The sequence below is a fragment of the Podarcis liolepis genome (genome assembly GCF_965112155.1).
Source record: "Podarcis liolepis genome assembly, chromosome: Z".
NCBI classification, from domain to species: Eukaryota; Metazoa; Chordata; class Lepidosauria; order Squamata; family Lacertidae; genus Podarcis; species Podarcis liolepis.
The window spans coordinates 2,502,466-2,521,423 of NC_139570.1; the positions used below are offsets into that span (position 1 = coordinate 2,502,466).

The window sequence follows — 18,958 nt, forward strand, 5'->3', positions numbered from 1 at the left end:
GGGTAAGAAATGGAAGAATAAAGTATGATGATGATAGAACAGAACAGAACAGAACAGAACAAACAAACAAACAAACAAACAAACAAACCTCTAAGATGAGTGGTGATTCAAACTGGAAGGTACAAATCACAGATTTTAAAAATTATTTTGATATGAAATTATTTGGGCCAGACAAGGTTTATGTTCTTTTTTCTTTTTTTTTACATTCATACCTTGCGTTACGTTTGCTTCATGTTTGCTTCTGGGTTCACTGCACACGCAGAAGCAATCTGCATGCTTCGCGCACACACAGTAGCAGCGCTCTACTTACCGACTTTTCGGGATGCGAACGGTACCCTGAAATGGATTGTGTTCGTAAGTAGTGGTACCACTGTATTGCCTTGTTGAATTAAAATAGCTCCTCTCCTCTCCTACTTCATCAAGCAGCAGTACAAGCACTATTGGTTTTTAATTTCAAATGACGATTTGACACTTCTCTCCCCCAAACCATTAGCACGAGTCTTCATGGCATGTGATAGTGGGGGCTGTAGTCCATGATCGTATGTACCATAATAAATTTAATAGACTTTAAGGTGCCCAGTAATTTTGCTTTGCTTCAAAAGACTTACAGTGTTCCTATTCTGGACATTTAAATTCTGTCACTTTGTTATTTCACCTCACAACTAAGTCAACCCTCAACCATTCAGAAGGTACTGAGCTTGAGTGTCTTGGAGGGTGAGGTATGCATCAACTAGGAATTTTGCAGGAATCCAGTCTTTGCGAACTCTTACACAAAACAACCTGATCTGAATCAGGCTGATCTAGGGATCAGAAGACAGCTCTGCGCTACTTTCAGTGCTGCAGCATAATTCTCAGCCGTTTAAATATACCAAGCATGCATTAAATACTACCTCTGAAAGAGAATACATCTTTTAAATGTGTATTAAAATATTTATTTGCGGAGGATTTTTCTTTTTAAAATGCCATTCTCTTTATTCTGCCATGCTGCCTCTGTACTCCTTGTCCAAAAGTGTAGGGGGCATGTTTCTTTTTCGTGCTTTTTACATAGCTGAGGCATGCACCCTCAAATTTAGGCACCGAACCCGTTTGCCTAATTTGCATTTTAGACTGAGCCACCCAAGTCCTACTTAGCTCTCTGTTCAAGACTCATGGTTTTACTATCAAAGATTGTAGGGGGGACGGACCGGGGGGGATTTTTAAATAGGTATATAACTTGAATAATTCTGTTAAAAGTATTTTCTTTCCTTTTGTCACTCTGTGTTACCACAAACTGAACTCCAGTCTTCTCTGCTTATTGTTCGAGCTTTTCATCTTCATGAGATATGGAAAAGCCAGGGCTGTATACGAATGGTGTCCAATAGGGAACCACCTCTAAACCCTAACAGGATAAGAGATTATCAAATGTTAAAAGCTATGATTGCCCAATGAGATAGAGAGAAAAAGGTGTGCCTACACTTCCATATGACCAAGGGGGGCCTTAAACCTTGCCTTCCTGCCAACAGTCTTTCATGTATGTGATGAAATGAGGGGTGTATCAAAAGTAGTTGGTGATATGGCGTGTTCAGGGTATGAATGTGTGTTGGGGGGGTATTTTGTTTTTTAAAAAATACAGACCAAGGTGCATGCATTCCCTGCCCAACTAGACTGTTGGGGCCTAGCAGACTTCTTCCCACCTCATTACATATTGTTCATCTGCAGATGTTGTGAATTGTCCTAGCTACACATCTTTATATTACCTTTGCATTTTGCAGACTTTTATGATGATTAAAAATCCAACTGGCTGCTCCCCCCCCCCCATTTTAATGTAATGGCATCTATTGATCAGAGCAGTAGAATTAATTAGAAAGTGAATGAGCGCCCCCTCTTTTTTGGAATTCCTAGTTCTGATATAATATGCACACCAGGAAACACTGATAAATATTTTTACATTCTTCATTTACCTAATGAATTGTAATATTTGTCATGTCAGCATTAATGAGCAGAAATAAAATGCATTTGTTAACAGTACCTAATTTGCACCTCAGAAAACATGCTAATAAACCCACAGAAAGTGCATGCAAAGTTGACCTAATTGGATAGCCTAGGTGGAGAGAAATGACTTTTTTTAAAAAAGAATTCTAATTCTTTGATGTGTGGCCATTGAGGTATGAGTTGCTGGTAATTAATCACCTGCTGGTTAGTTTTATTTGTCCTGATAACTTGCAGCTGATGCATAAAGTGGAGGATGTGTTTCAGTTTTGGAATGTAAAAAATAAAATCTGAATGCCTAGCTTGCAGTTGGAACCGTATTTTACTGATGATGTTAAATTCTTATGAAGAGAGAAAATTCTCTACCACTGGCTTTGGTCTAAGATTTTGGAGGCACTGCTCCAAGGGAAGAAAGCATATGTCTATATCCTAACAGACAATATTTTTACACACAGAGACCGGCAATGAGGTTATTTCCATCACATAAGGTTCACAGCCTTAGGTAAGGATGCTCCCAGTGCCCTGCAAGAGAGATTTCTTCCTCTGCTCCATGCACTTCTGTTGAAGTGCCTCTTCTGATGTTGCTCTCCTCCTACCTCCTTTTCTGTGCCCTGTACCAAGCATGCTTCATCCACAGCTTGATAAATTGGAGGTGGTTCTGATATGCTAAGCTTGACTTGGCACATTGAAGCCTCTTCACCGCTGCAGAGAGAGAAGTTCCACACATGGGTAGACTCAGAATGTGAGGGCTGGCTCCTCTTGGCAAGTAGAATTTGTCTCAGTGGCTTTCTGGCATCTTTATCCATGCCATTAAAATCCCTCTTTCCACTGTTCGAAATTGTGTTGTCGGAATGACTGAAACGGTGCATGGGGGGTTGCTTTACTCTAAAGCTGCCTTTTAAGTCCGAGGTATAATTTTGGATTAGTGGGCCTGCCAACTATCCACAATTCTTCTAGGCTAGTTCAGGTTCTGAGGGCTTCCATGTTTTAGGTTCCTCCTGGCAGAACTGGCAATTCAGTGTCAGAAAAACTTTAGTTTGAAGGTGCTCCCACACATCAGGGATGCCCTGCACACAGGAAGTTAGGATCATGAGGAGAAGGTTAGTACTACAGCTTCCTTTTTCCAGACCATGCGAGTCTTGCAGTTGTGTGGGGTGGAAACCTTTCCCCAGTGTTTTTATTTTCCTTCGGGCGGGGGGAGGGGGAGTCCCCATTTAATTAGTAACGTGAATAGATGGCAATTGCAACAACATTAGGCAAACATGGCACAGGTTTCAAAGTTTTTATTTTTGATTACCAAATACATGTAAAATAGACAAATTGCTCTTGAGGGCATCAGAAATATTTCCAGAGCAAACTGGAAAACAATCCAGTGCGTATTACTTTTAATTTGCTGGGGAATTTTCTTTCAGTGTCCTAGAAATTGAACAAGACTGCTGAAAGGCTGCAGTTCAACCAAGGATGCATCACATGTGACTGCTGGTTGGGTTTTCAGCACCTAATTGAGTCACTGCTGGGGTCTTCTATCAAAGACATGTTTCTGTCTAGGAATCATTACCTATGAAGTTATTTTGTTGAGACCATGTTAAATTTAGCAAGTTAAGCTGGTTGCTCCCATTCTTCCCCCACCTCCAGTCTTAAGTTCTTGTGCAAACAGTTTTTAATATGGATATAACTTTTTCTGTCTGATATTGTCTACTTGCTGCTTCTATGAAAGGCAAAACTGGAGTAGCTTAATAATGTACAGGGAGGTTATGGACTTTGAAGATATTTTTAATAGGAATTGTTCTCCGCCAGTATGTTAATGCCTGCTTTCTTATACTTGTCACACTTATTTCCTGGCATGGAATACAGGGAAGGAGGCAAATCCTTAGATTAGGGTTGTGTAAATGTTTTATGCAATTAATCAAAATGTGACTAGAGATTTTCCACCCAGGTTGCTTCTGAATTGTTAATTGCAATTAACAGAATTGTGTGCTAAAAGAAGCACCACTTTTCACCTGTCCCCATGTACAGATAAATGATGGGCTTGCTAAATACGGTCTGTATTTCTGTAGTGTGTGTTCTATGTATTTCACACCCATGTTTTGAACCTGTGTTCACTGTTTGGTCCAAGTTACTTGTTTAGTATTTCTTAAGGTTGATCCCTCTCTGAACTATCCATGGTTTTGATTAACCCCTGAAAAATTCTCACATTTCAGAAATGGCTTTAAATAGATGTGGTCTCCCTGACTCAAAGCAAGAAATGAATGTTCACAAGAATTCCATAAAAATGTTAATATACAAATTGATATATGAATTGGAATTATTCAGTGCAGGTACAAAAAGGAATAGTTTAAAATTCACTTGCATCTTTGGGCAGTTAAAGTAATTTCTGAAACTTATTTGGAGGCCAATGTTTTTATCTGTATATTGACAGTCTTCAGATAACTCCTCAGTAAGAATGGCAGTTGTGCTTCAGACATGTTATGAAACTGCCCTATATAAGGGGGTGCCAACTTGCATGGTTTTCCACTTGGGCATTAATGGTTACACAGGTTATGGAGAGCTTTCTTCCTCCTAAAGCCCTATGGTCTACCTTCCAACAGTAAATAAACTTTCTTTAGACACTTAAGTACACAAAGGGGAGGCGGGTGGCACTGTGGGTTAAAACACAGAGCCTAGGACTTGCCGATCAGAAGGTCGGCAGTTCGAATCCCCGTGACGGGGTGATCTCCCGTTGCTCAGTCCCTGCTCATGCCAACCTAGCAGATCAAAAGCATGTCAAAGTGCAAGTAGATAAATAAGTACTGCTCCGGCGGAAAGGTAAACAGTGTTTCTGTGCGCTGCTCTGGTTCGCCAGAAGCGCCTTAGTCATGTTGGCCACGTGACCCGGAAGCTGTACGCCGGCTCCCTCAGCCAATAAAGTGAGATGAGCGCCGCAACCCCAGAGTTGGACATGACTGGACCTAATGGTCAGGGGTCCCTTTACCTTTACAAGTACACAAAGGGTGTATTTTTGTTAAAGAAAGGTTGCCAGAGCTTGATGCAGTTACAGCTTTTAATGTCTTGGCAGTGATTCAATAATTTTAGACTCTGGACTTAATGGTTTTACGAGGTTCTTCCCCAGCATTTTAGATGGCAGTATGTAATCTCTTACTTCAGGATGGGTAAGCCAACTGTGCTGCGTTTGAGGGCTCTCCTACTCATTCTGCTGAGCATCGTCCTGGACTTGTACCCCACGAATCCTACTCTGCCAGCACCACCACAGCTGGCAGCAAAACCTAGCGTGGAAATTTTAAAAAAAGTCATGACACATTTGAACACTTAACATTTGTCTAGCAGGAATCTGACCCAGTTCTCATTTTAGATCCTCCCAGAAGTCTCTGGCTCGACATGCCATTCATGTGGCAGAATGAAAAGCAGGCTTTGGATTAAGGTTGCTTTCTTCTGCTCTGCATTTTAGATCTCTGGTTGAAGAGGAAGACCCTCACATGAAAGTATCCATTGGGAGCAGCGATATGGGTGTGTCTGCCCATCTACAATCATCAAAGGCAGGAACCACAAGATTTTTCACCAGCAACACTCATAGTTCTGTAGTACTCCAGGTAAGTTGACACCATGATCTGAACAGCCATATCATCCTTTTGAGAGTTCCTTTTATTTCACGGGTGCTTCTCTGACAAGTTCTCATTGAGGTTGAATCCCTTATCTCTCTGTTGGTGTGCTTTGCCAGTGCCATTGCAGCCATTTGTAATTAAGTACAGGTCATACCTTGGATTGAAGTTGCTTCAGGTTGAGCGCTTTCGGGTTGCGCTCTGCGCTAACCCGGAAATAACGGAACACATTACTTCAGGGTTTCGCCGCTCACACATGCGCAGACGGTCAAAACAATGTCATGTGCATGCGCGGAAGCAGCCAATCGCGACCCATGCACATGCAGACACGCAGACGCAGGTTGCGTTCGCTTCAGGATGCGAACGGGGCTCTGGAACGGATCCCATTCGTATCCAGAAGTACCACTGTACATAGTTGTACGTTTGTTGCATTTATGTAACCCTAATAAAAATTATTATTATTATTATTATTATTATTATTATTATTATTATTATTATTATACCCAAGGTGATACTTAAAAATAGTAAAAACAAACAAATGGTATTAAATACGAAAGAAGTGAGTTCCTCACCAACCCATGGTCTGCTTGGGAGCTTGAAGGTATGTGCTCCTAACCAGGGCTTCTCCTCTTCTGCCTTCCTACAGGGCATACAAATCTTAAGTAGCCGCATGGAAGCAGGGAGGTGCCAACTCCTGCCCCAACGGTTCTCTCAGACTAGTGGTGGTCTCTACAGTAGCTGATGATATATGCTTCTCCTCTTCTGCCTTCCTTAGGGCACATGGGTACCTGTTACTTGTTAGCTTCTGAAATTTCTTCTCTCCCTCTTCTGCCAATTAAACATTCTGATCAGATTAGCAGCAGCAACAGGAAACCTGACCTTTTGCTAGAATTAAAGGAGAAAACAGTGTGTGTTTGACATTGTGCGAGCAGAGAGAGCCATTTGCCCAAGAATCACACATGGATGCCTTCCAGGGAATCTGCCAGGGGAAGCGGTCTCTCTGTGTTAATATTTCACTCCTACTACCTTTTTGTTCCCTTGGCTCAGAGCATGTTTCAACGGGCAATTCAATTTCATTATCCATCAGTGCACTGTGCTGGAGTCCAGACACATCCTGTGACCATGGTTATAGTAACCATCTGCTGCTGTTACTGTGTGGTCTTTGACTTGCATTTCAAATAACTGTGAAATGAGGCTAAATCCCACACCTTGGATAGGTCGCATTGCTCTCTCATTGATTTAATGGAGGAAGAGAGTTAGTATTGGGATGGAAATATGCCTGTGTTCTGGGAACTTGCTCCAGCTGAATGTTCGCATTGTGCTCTGCTGATTTTTGTATTAGAAATGGAATGTTGCAGGTATAGCCAAAAGCTTTTGTGAGGCATGTGTGGTTCTCAGACAGCCTAAAACAGAATGAAAAGAATTTATTTATTTTATTGAATTGGTATACCGCTGTTCATCCGAAGATTGTATTTGCTTGTATTTGTAAAAATACAAATGCAACAATAACCCCTCCTACCACAAGAATCCCTTAATGTGCATGCATACTAGAGTGGGGCTGAATAAGACTCTTCCTCCTACCTTTCTCCACTCCCTCACATAGAGGCCCTAGAGGAAATGATGATGGTTTGGGGCAGTTCAAGGAAGTAAGTTGCAGAAGGAGCTCCTAGTGTGTAGGAGAAATTGGCAGGTATGGGGGAGAGAAAGAGAATGGAATAGCAGTGCCAGCATCTATCATTTATATAGCACTTTTGTTGTTGTTTAGTCATTTAGTTGTATCAGACTCTTTGTGACCCCCTGGACCAGAGCACGGCAGGCACTCTTGTCTTCCACTGCCTCCTGCAGTTTTGAGCACTTTAGAGCGCTCAAAATACTTCACGTGCATCTCTCAGTAATTGTTAATGGCAGCCTTGTGGGTGGGTTTGCATTATTATTTCCCTCATATTGAAGATAGGTAAGATGAGGCTAAGAGAGAATGGCCTGCTTAAGTCTTTTCTAGTGAGTTCATGGTGAAAAGTGCTGTTGGGCTCACATTCTGCTAGGGACCAAAATAAGTCTTCCTAATTATATGAAGAAATTGAGTTTGTGCCCTGTGTAAGCATGTCTGCATTCTGGCAACTTGTTCCAACCTGAATCCTTTTCTTAGCGGGGGAACAATTCTGCAGCATCTTCAATTTTACTTTGCAACTAGCGAAACCATTCCCCCACCCTAGTCTCCTTCAAATCAACAGCTTTTGAGTGATTATTTTGGTTATACTGAGTAAAAGCTAATTCTACCAGGGACATTCCTTCGGGTTGCAGTGATTATCAAATAGTGTGGGGCAAGAGAGACTTCTGGAGGAAATATAGCTAACTAGTGATTGATTGGCAGAAATAATTATGTGGTGATTGGTGATAGCCAAGACATAAATCTTGGTTGTCATGCCTTCTCTTTCGAGAGAGGAAAATAAGGGATTAAGTTCACATTTACTGAAGAAAGCTGTTCGTCACAGTGGACACAAGAGGTTTTTGGATGTGGGGAATGTCTTAGAGCATGGGTAGACAAACTAAGGTCCGGGGGCCGAATCCGTCCCAATCGCCTTCTAAATCGGTCTGGGAATCAGCATGTTTTTACATGAGTAGAATGTGTCCTTTTATTTAAAATGCATCTCTGGGTTATTTGTGGGGCATAGGAATTCATTCATTTCCCCCCCAAAAAAATATAGTCCGGCCCCCCACAAGGTCTGAGGGACAGTGGACCGGCCCCCTGCTGAAAAAGTTTGCTGGCTCCTGTCTTAGAGTGAGGAACTGCCAGACACCACATAATAGCCCTCAAGGCTAGCCCTCAGGGCATCAGGTCAGCGAAACCTCACTTTCAACTACTTCTGAGATTGGGATGAATTACCCAAATTGTAATCTGCCTGCCAGTTAATTTTCACCTGGAACACGAATTGAATGTTGGCATAAGAAGAGACATTAATTAGCATTAACAAACAGACTAAAAAAATATACAAAAAGTATATCTATTTGAGATTAAGTTACAGATAGGTAGCCGTGTTGGTCTGCCATAGTCAAAATAAAAAAAATCCTTCCAGTAGCACCTTAAAGACCAACTAAGTTAGTTCTTGGTATGAGCTTTCGTGTGCATGCACACTTCTTCAGATACCACACTTCTTCAGATACTATCTGAAGAAGTGTGCATGCACACGAAAGCTCATACCAAGAACTAACTTAGTTGGTCTTTAAGGTGCTACTGGAAGGATTTTTTTTATTTGAGATTAAGAAAGTTAACAAACGGATAAGGTTGTCTGCTGGTTAAGAATTGTTACCTTATATTACTTTTAACTCTCTGTCATTTCTGTGGTGTGCTGGTGGCAGAAGACAAACTACATTCCTGAGCATGGGAAAGCACTTTTCTCTTAAAGAGAGAAGCTTTTCAAGGCCCAGACTGTTAAGGTGGAAACTAACAGAACCCAATACGGCAAAGATTGTTGGTGTGATTTGGCAATTATTGAATGAGCAACTGAAAGAGCTCAGAGCTGAGATGCATAAAATGGTGAATGGAAATGGATCAGAGAAAGATAAGACCAAAGAAAACACAGGATCTTTGGAAAAAATACTGATTAAGATCTGCTGGGACATGAGAGTAGAATGGTAGTAGATGATGCCTGGAGGAGTGAAACAGGCAAAAGACAGAGTTGTGATGCTGGGGAGCAGAACGAAACCATGGACAGAAACATTAAGAAACATCCTGATATGGCAGAGATAGAGCTGAGAGAGAAAGGATCCTGTGTGCAAGTTGGAGTGAATTCAGAGGAAAATGGCATCCAGCGATCCTTATGGAAAAAGAGTGGAAGAAGCAGAAATGGAAGGAACTTTATTTCCAAATTAGGGTGGGAAATCATGGCCAGCAGGAAATGGGATTGGAAGATATGGAACTGGGTACTATTTAATGAATATACAACAAGTAAATAACTATGGATTATTATTCTAATAATGGATAATAGAATTTATTGGAGATATAACTGTTATATGGGGCTGGGGGAAGGCTGTTCTTGACATTTAGCCATAGTAACAATTGAAGAGCTCCTTTTGGACTTTTTGTGTGGAAAGGAAAATGAATGGGCTTGAGATGCCTGGGGTTGAAGATTGGGAAAAGGCCACCTAGCAGATTGAGGAACAGCTGGATATTATCCTGGAATACAGCTGGATATCATCCTATGTGTGTGCGCGTGCAGACTCACACACACACATTTGACAGACTGAGAACTGGAAGTTCTATTTATTTCTTTATCTGTTCGTTCTCTCTCTCTCTCTCTCTCTCTCTCTCTCTCTCTCTCTCATGATCTTTATTTCTTGTGCTTTCTTTTTCTCCTATCCACCTTACATTTGCTTATGCTTGGCTTTCCGTTTTGAGGTCCTCTACTCTGGGTATTGCACAGGAAGGTAATGGATAAAAGGTGAAAGACCCTGTGTGAGAGTCAGGGAAGGGAAGGTCTCCCAGGGTGGGAGGCTGGGAGAAGAAAGGAAACCGTCTAGGTGAGAACTGGGGAGGGTTCATCCCCTTTTCATGTGAGACAGGGGTAAGGATCTACCCCAATAGAGGACTTTGTATTTTTCTCTCTCTTTTTTGTTGATTTTATAAATATTTAGATTGAAAAAAATAAAATAGATTAAAGTAAAAAAGAAAATAGTGTGGGACTTATTTGAACCATTGTGGAGTGGTTTTTCTATTTTGCAGCCCAGAGAGCTCGTTCTTGCAGCTGGGTGGAGCTGTTGATGCCATATTTTCTCTTGTAGGGTTTTGACCAGCTGCGAATAGAAGGTTTGCTTTGTGATGTGACACTTGTGCCAGGCGATGGTGATGAAGTGTTTCCTGTTCATAGGGCAATGATGGCATCTGCTAGTGATTACTTCAAGGCCATGTTCACAGGTACAGTGGATAGCAGTGATAAGGTGCATTCTGCATTTTAAAAAAAGTTCTGCCACGTAAGAGTGTGTTTGGCATGAATTATTCTTGTGGTGTGTGTTTATCCTGTCCAGCTAATGGTTATGTGTGAAGTGGCTTTGTCTCTGGAACAAGAAATTTTATAGGGGAAGTTCTTTCAAGCTTTAACTATCTTATTTAAATTTTGTTCTCAGGTGGGATGAAAGAACAAGACTTAATGTGCATTAAGCTCCATGGCGTGAACAAAATAGGTTTAAAGAAGATCATTGATTTTATTTATACTGCAAAACTTTCTCTCAACATGGACAATCTTCAGGATACTCTAGAAGCTGCCAGCTTTTTACAGATATTGCCTGTGTTGGACTTCTGTAAAGTTTTTCTTATATCTGGGGTAAGATATCTTAGGTTATTGCTCGGTTTGCCTCTTTTTTATTTTCTCTTTTAAAATCACAGTAAGTTTGTCAGCCTGAAAGATTGATACAGTTGGGACCAACGCAGGAAATTCATTGGTTCTGTAGCACCCATGATATGTGACCTTGATTTAAAAACTTATAGCAAATGAGAGTTCATCACCTTTCAAGCTCTTGAGGAACAAAAACCTATAACCTGCCCCTTAAATTAAAGCACAATTCCATCAGGTAATGATTTGCCTTTCATAGAGAGATGGATGAGAGCAGGTTTTCCACGAGTATTGTGTGAAACGTATTGATGCCCAGTAATTTGCCTCATGCTTTTATCATTCAGGATTCCAACCCTTGGGGCTTTGCTGTATTGTTGGGCCGGCTGAATGTTTAAGGCATTTGTCAGGATTTCAGCTGAGAGAGATCTGAAAGTCCAGGTTGTGAAATGTCCTCTTGTGCCAAGACAGGCATTTTCTATGTCTGGAATAGCTGGGGTTTGTCACACTGAGAGGTGCTATGCAGGTTTTGTGTCTCCAGTTGTTTGGGTGAGAGCATCTTGCACTTACGTAAGGTCCTTTATCTCTGATTTAGTTGCACATGGGCCTGGAGTCCTCATTAATATTAAATGAGTTGTGCTTAAAAAGCCAGTGACTTCTGTGCCATTTTGCATATTCCTTGCAAAGTGCCCTGGGAGATGGGGTGTGTGTGGAATGACATTGACTTAATGTGCAACTATTAAAAAATGGCACTCATGGATTTTTAAGACATGTGTCTTAGAATCAATGTGAGAGAAAGCAGGCTGTTTGAAATGGCCCCAAAGCTGTATAAGGAGAAAAAGGATTGTGAAGCACTTTTCGTGCTGAGGGTTATATGGTCTTCTGTTAAGAGTTATGTAATCCTAGATCCCGCATTGTATCCAGTGCTAGTTCTACTCAGAGTAGACTTACTCAATCTAATGGACACAACTAACTTAGGTTACCTATACTAACTGAGTGGAACTTAATGTGTTTAAGTCCTCAAATTTCCCATTAGAGGTCAGTCACTTAGGATTCCAGTTCTGAAGGCAGTCTGAAATCTCAGATGAAGAAAACGAAATATAAATTCTGGTCACCTGGACAGTGGGGTCCAGAGGACAGCCAAGAGGTAAAGAACAATCCACACATTTTATCCCTGGGTTTAGCAGTGAGGATACAGGATTATCTGTGCATTGGTTATGCTTGCAAGCCCATTAACTCCTGGCATCTCTTCCTTTTTCATTTCTGTTACTGCCACTTCAATTTCTTTCTCACAATTTCCCAACTGCAGCTCTGTTTATATGGGACTGCTGTCATTAGTTATCCTATCTCTCTAGCTTTTCATTTTAGCTGCAGTTGCTGTATCTGACGCTCTTTGCCACCCTTCCCTGTGCGTCTAAGCTCTGCAGCAGAGAGGATTCTGCCACGTTACAGGAAAAACTATATTCAATTTTCCTTTCCCCCTCTTTGCTAGTTCTTCAGTAATAACAGAATGAAGGCCCTAAAGTTGCAAAAGGTTGCAGCCGCCTCCCAAACAGTATTTGGACCCATGGGTGGGGGAGTTCTGTGATCACCCTCTCTCTGGCCTTCTAGGTTTCTTGGCAATAGGGATGGGAGGACGTTGCTTCTCTCCTTGGACTCAAAGCACATGCTGGAGTTTTCACCCATTTTTCACCTTTGCTGGCTAGCCTGCCTGCATCTGTAGAAATCTCCAGGAGAGCGAAAGCTTTGTGTCCTCTGGCTGGCAGACTTGACAGGAGTAGTAGCAGAAGTAGTAGTAAAGCTTTGGGAAGAAGAGTAAGGGGTGCAGAGACATGGGTGGAGGATGTAGGATGCAGCAACCTGTAGCAGAGCAAAGAGTGCAGAGATCCCTATGGGTAGAAGTAGCCTGGGGTGCAGAAAGAGAGCTCTGTGTTTGAAGAGATGCTCAGAAGGAGAGCTAACAAAGATGGAGGCACAGCTGTGCATAAGTGTTCAGTGGGGTGCAGAGAAAGGGGAAAGATAATAGAGAATAAGTTAAACAGGAGGAGTTAACATGCCACACTTAGTGGCTTAGTGCCCACCTGAGTGACTCAGAATGGCTTTCAGTGATTTGGGTGGTGCCCTCCTGTCCTTTGCTGGGTTTTTGTTTGGGGTGTTGTGATCAGTTCTAGCAGTGCTGAACTGCTCCATCATCCTCTCATAGAATAATTACTTATCCGTTCAGCTCATGTTTTTCTGTATAAAGCAGTGGTGTGAAATATCATTTCACCAGCTCTTGGGATGTTAAAATCCCTTTAAAAACGATTGTCCTCCAAACAGCCAATCATGAAAGGTTGTTCATCCTCTTCTTAGTTTTAAAAGCAGGCTGCTGAGGTTGAGTGCCTTCCCCCAGCCCCACATGCAGCCACCTAGTGTGTGTGGTTGAATTCTGCAAATATAATTTTGCCCAAAGTGCTGGACATGAACTGGATTCTGAGATGTTGGTTATATTCATGTCCAGCATTCTAATGACTTGCTTGGCGTTCTTGTTAAAACTTTAAAGTGTACTCTGATAATTTGATGGTATTTCTCAAGCTGCACTATATTATTGCTGTTTCGCCTTCCGTCCAGTGAATAGTTAGACTATTATAGCTGCATAAGTAATTACTTGTAATAAAGTTGTATGGAAATTGAAGCATGCATGTTTCAGATTTTTGCTCAGTCTCAAGAACTTCCTAGAAGAAACATGAAACCATGTAGCAAGCTAATCTAATAAGATAATTCAAATAATTAAGGAGAACCCAATCAGTTATACTCTTCTGTTCTGTGGGCCTCATGAGCAATGACCAATAGTAATTTGGTAATTTACTGGGAATCTGTCAGTTGGGAATGAGAAAGCTAATAGCATGCTGTAATGCAGGAATACAGTGGTACCTCTGTACGCTTCAGGTTACAGACTCCACTAACCCAGAAATAGTGCTTCAGGTTAAGAACTTTGCTTCAGGATGAGAACAGAAATTGTGCTCCGGCAGCGCGGTGGCAGCAGGAGGCCCCATTAGCTAAAGTGGTGATTCAGGTTAAGAACAGTTTCAGGTTAAGTACGGACCTCCGGAACGGATTAAGTACTTAACCCAAGGTACCACTGTATAGTTGAATAAAATCCACCATAACATACTTCCTTGGGCTCAGAGAAGTGGTTCCTAAAGCATATTGGATTTTAAGAAAACAACAAAATTAAATCTCTTGCACTCAAGAGAGTTGCAACTCATAAAAGCGGGGGCTGGAGGGAGAAAAAAATGGAGGAGAGCCAGTTCTTCAGTGCAAGTAAAAAGTGCCAGTTATAGGTTTTAGAGGGGTAGCTGAGCCATCAGTCCCAGAACCAGAAGGACCCCTGATCCCAACAGCTGAAGAGCTGCCAGGTAGGGTGGCTTCCTGCAGCAGGAAGGAGTAAGTGTGAGGTGTGAGGTGTGGAGGATGTGTGGCCTTTAATGACTTGCTTTATTTATAAAACTGTTTATAGCTCACCCTCTCATATAAAACATCAAGGCAGTGTATAGCAAAAGTACAATAGAACTTAAATGCATTAAAAAAATTACAAAGCAATAAGAAATGACTGGCTCATCTTGAAGGCTCTTAAGATAGTCATGGCCGCAGCCCCAGGAACCAAATGCAGGACTTTGTCCTGGGAGGGCAGAAGAGGAATCACAGAACTGTAGAGTTGGAAGGGACCCTGAAGGTCATCTATTTCTACCCCATGCAATACAGAAATCCTGCCCACATCTGTCCCTGGCTGGGCTTGAACCACTAACCTTCTCATTCAGCCAGACACGCTGACCCATTGTGCCACAAGGTGCTCCTGACAGAGGAAGATCTTTGGTTCAACCCCTGGCATCTCCAGGTACAGCAGGAAAAGACTTCTTTCTGAAACCCTGGAGAGCTGCTGTTAGTGTAGACAGTAGTGAATTGGATGGGCTAATGGTGTGGCTTGGCATAAGGCAACCTCCCATCTTCCCACAATAATGTCTATTTATACTTTATGTGGACAGTCTCTTTGCACATCTCCACAGTCTAGCTGGGTCCACACTTGCACACACCAATCCAAAGAAATGTACAGTTTGTGTAAAACACACTGAGTGGGGTGGTATGTCTACATTAGCAACCCTTGTGTTACTGTAATGTGCAGGTGAACATAAAGCCAGAGCTTAAAATGGAGGAAGTGACTTTTCTCTTCCTATCATAGGTTTCCTTAGAGAACTGTGTCGAAGTGGGGCGGATTGCCAACACGTACAACCTCACAGAAGTGGATAAATATGTGAACAACTTCATCCTCAAGAACTTCCCAGCACTGTTAAGTACTGGTGAGTTTGTGAAACTCCCCTTTGAGCGCCTTGCCTTTGTCCTTTCAAGTAATAGCCTTAAGCATTGCACGGAGCTGGAGCTTTTCAAGGCTGCCTGCCGCTGGCTGCGGTACGAGGAGCCACGGATGGAATGCGCAGCAAAACTCATGAAGAACATCCGGTTCCCTCTGATGACTCCGCAGGATCTTATCAACTACGTCCAAACTGTGGATTTCATGAGGACTGACAACACTTGCGTCAACTTGCTCTTGGAAGCCAGCAATTACCAAATGATGCCCTACATGCAGCCAGTGATGCAGTCGGAAAGGACGGCCATCCGTTCGGACAGCACTCACCTGGTCACGCTAGGGGGAGTGCTCCGGCAGCAGCTGGTTGTCAGCAAGGAGCTGCGGATGTACGATGAAAAAGCACACGAGTGGAGGTCTCTGGCACCTATGGACGCTCCCCGCTACCAGCATGGCATCGCTGTTATTGGGAACTTTCTCTATGTTGTTGGCGGACAGAGCAATTATGACACGAAAGGAAAGACAGCGGTTGACACAGTGTTTAGGTTTGACCCTCGGTATAATAAGTGGATGCAGGTGGCTTCTTTGAACGAAAAGAGAACCTTCTTCCACCTAAGTGCCCTCAAAGGACACCTGTATGCTGTTGGTGGTCGAAATGCAGCTGGTGAGTTAGGTAAGTCTTCACCTTGGTCCAAAAAATCCCCCTTTCCTGACTTGTACAGTAATAATTATTTACTGTTGTATGCTTACTTACTTTCTGTATTTGTATCCCACTCTTTTTCTCCAAACAGCTTAAGATGGCAAACATGGTTGTCCCATTCCTTAGTTTGCCCCCCCCCCCCAACAATAACCCTGTGAGCTAGGTTAGGTTGAGAAGCAGTAACTGGTACAAGATCGCCCAATGAGTTTCATGGCTCGATGGGAGATTTGAACTCCAGTCTCCCTGGTCCAAGTCTGGCCCTCTACCAGTATACCACACTGGCACCTTGTTTTTATTTTTTAATGTTTTTGGTTGTAATGTGTTAAGAAGTATGTTATCAGGAGATTATTATTGAATTACCAAATCCACCATGCCAAAATATAACCCATGTGTTCACCTCTACATTCGCCATCTGATTTGTAAGGACAATGAGGTGACATTGTGAAATTCTGCTTGTGGAATTGTGTTGGTTTCTGTGAGACAGTGGAAGTAATTGTGCAAATTGCACAATCCTGTGGATGTCTACCCAGAAGTGAGTCCTAGTGAGTTCAGTGGCCCTTACTCCCAGATGTATGAGTAAAAGATTGTAGCCCAAGATTCCTGTTTCTGCTCGCTTGGCATCTCCTTGATAAGTGCAGAATGCAGACAGCTATGTATATAATGAAATTGTGCAGGTGAAACCACCCACGTATTCTATATCACTTGATGATGTTCCTCATTTAATTTATTCTTACTTGATATGTCCTGACACAGAGTTCTTGTTGTAAACAGTTACCTTGGATGTTCTATGGATTGCCAAGTAACCGCACCGATTTTCTGTAAGGAGCCAGATCCATTTGTATGAAAATCAGTGTTTGGCTGACTGTGCTTTTGATTTTGTGGCTGAAATGCTCCCCCTTCTCATTTAATTGCATCACAAGTTATTTTTCACCTTTATTGCTGCTTTCACATATATTTGCTGCAAAAGGGTGGAGAATTGGCATGATCTTTCTCTTGCTGTCATAAAAGAAATAAACAGAAGGGACAGGGGTACATTTTTATTACATTACATGGCAGGAGAACAATGGATTTGGAGTTCACTTTTTTGGTGCAAAAGCATAGCAAGCAAACACATGTGGGACTGACCTCGACCTACAAGAGTGCAACTTTGAACTACAGTGGTACCCCGCAAGACGAATGCCTCGCAAGACGGAAAACCAGCAAGACGAAAGGGTTTTCTGTTTTGGAGGCACTTCGCAAGACGAATTTCCCTATGGGCTTGCATCGCAAGACGAAAGCCCATAGGGAAATGCTGGCGGTCGGGAGCAAAGACTTTCGCCCACAGCCGGCCTTCAGAAGAGGAGATTTTAAAATGCTGGGGGTCGGGAGCGTTCGCTGCCAACCCCCAGCATTTTAAAATCTCCCCGGGACAGCAGGGGCTTTTAAAATGCTGGCGGTCGGCAGCAAAGCCCTCCTGTCCCCGGTGCTTGCGGGGCGGGAGGTGGGAAGAAGGGCTTTTCTTCCTAGCGCCAGCCTTCAGAACAGCCTTCTGAAGGCTGGGGGTGGGAAGAAAAGCCCTTGTTTCCCCCCCCCAGCCTTCAGAAGAGGTCGGGGGACAGATTGTCCCCGGACCTGGTCTGAAGGCGGTTTCCCTAGGAACGCATTAATTGATTTTCAATGCATTCCTATGGGAAACCGTGCTTCGCAAGACGAAAAACTCGCAAGAAGAAAAAACTTGCGGAACGAATTAATTTCGTCTTGCGAGGCACCACTGTAATCCTATTTTATCACTTTTCATCAGTGAAAGATAATATACTCATTGTCAGTGCTGACCTTCGGGGTTTTCATAGCTCCAAAGTCTTGAGTCCTCTTTCCAACAGAAGCTGTTCAGATGGACCCCACTTTGGATGGGAGAAACCTTCCCCAGTTGGATACCCTCCAGATATTTTGGACTACAATTAGCATAAGAATATAAGAAGAGCCCTGCTGGATCAGGCCTGTCGTCCATCTACAGTGGTGCCTCGCAAGACGAAATTAATTCGTTCTGCGAGTTTTTTCGTCTAGTGAATTTTTCATCTTGCGAAGCACGAAATCCCATAGGAATGCATTGAAATTCAATTAATGCGTTCCTATGGTCAAAAAAAGTCCAAACAAAGCCAAATTTGGTACAACAAGAGTTTATTAAATGCTCTTTAAAGTCACACATACTGTAAAGAGCATTTCAAAAATTGAAGGAACAATAAATAAAGTTTCTAAACATGACAGAAAAACATTTAAAAATCAACAAAGTGTACAGTACATTTTCTAAGACTCTGGAGGACAACTCGAAGAAGGTTCCTCATCCACTCTTTGCTTCTTGCTGAAGAACCCCCTCCTCAACTGTTCCCCCAGCCACCGACCACACAGAAATTCAAATCCAGATTTTTTTTTTAAAAAAAACAGCAGAGTGGCCCAGTGGTCACAGAAAATCATAAAAATGCAGAAAAAAAACCACACAAGCTTCCAGATTCTTGCAAACCCCTCCCCAACACCAAGTACTTGAATTCCAAACACCCCAACCCAAAATCCAAAAAGCCCCCAAAAAGTTTTAAAAGTTTAACTTACCAAATAGCTGCAAAAAAAGTTTTGGAAAAGCTTCAAAAATCACCAAAGTCTTCAAAAACCTCAAAAAAGGCTACCACACCGCGTTCTATGAGTTGCTCCTCGAAGTCAAGTCGCAACTGTATTAACGGTGTTAAGAAAAAGGAAACAAACTTGCAAGATGTTTTTGTTTTTCGTCTTGCGAAGCAAGCCCATAGGGAAATTCGTCTTGCGAAGCAGCTCAAAAAACGCAAAACCCTTTCGTCTAACGAGTTTTTTGTCTTGCGAGGCATTCGTCTTGCGGGGCACCACTGTAGTCTAGCATCCTGTTCTCACAGTGGCCAACCAGATAGAATCATAGAATCATAGAGTTGGAATAGACCACAAGGGCCATCGAGTCCAACCCCCTGCCAAGCAGGAAACACCATCAGAGCACTCCTGACATATGGTTGTCAAGCCTCTGCTTAAA

General features: G+C 42.5%; 1 protein-coding gene and 1 long non-coding RNA gene across 6 annotated transcripts in view; both read left to right on the forward strand.

The window, feature by feature from the left end:
• The window catches only part of LOC310698904, a 400,562-nt gene that overhangs the window by 358,867 nt on the left and 22,737 nt on the right, over positions 1-18,958 (forward strand). The gene's annotated exons all lie outside the window — the stretch shown is intronic.
• The window catches only part of KLHL13 (kelch like family member 13), an 80,017-nt gene that overhangs the window by 44,771 nt on the left and 16,288 nt on the right, over positions 1-18,958 (forward strand). For 4 of the 5 annotated variants that reach the window (XM_083486409.1, XM_083486408.1, XM_083486411.1 and 1 more), the window contains 4 exons: positions 5,414-5,555; positions 10,344-10,476; positions 10,686-10,882; positions 15,108-15,903. In XM_083486409.1, the coding sequence (XP_083342535.1) occupies positions 5,414-5,555; positions 10,344-10,476; positions 10,686-10,882; positions 15,108-15,903 (1,268 nt within the window). The remainder of the gene's footprint in view (positions 1-5,413; positions 5,556-10,343; positions 10,477-10,685; positions 10,883-15,107; positions 15,904-18,958) is intronic. The other variant, XM_083486412.1, reaches the window with a different exon arrangement.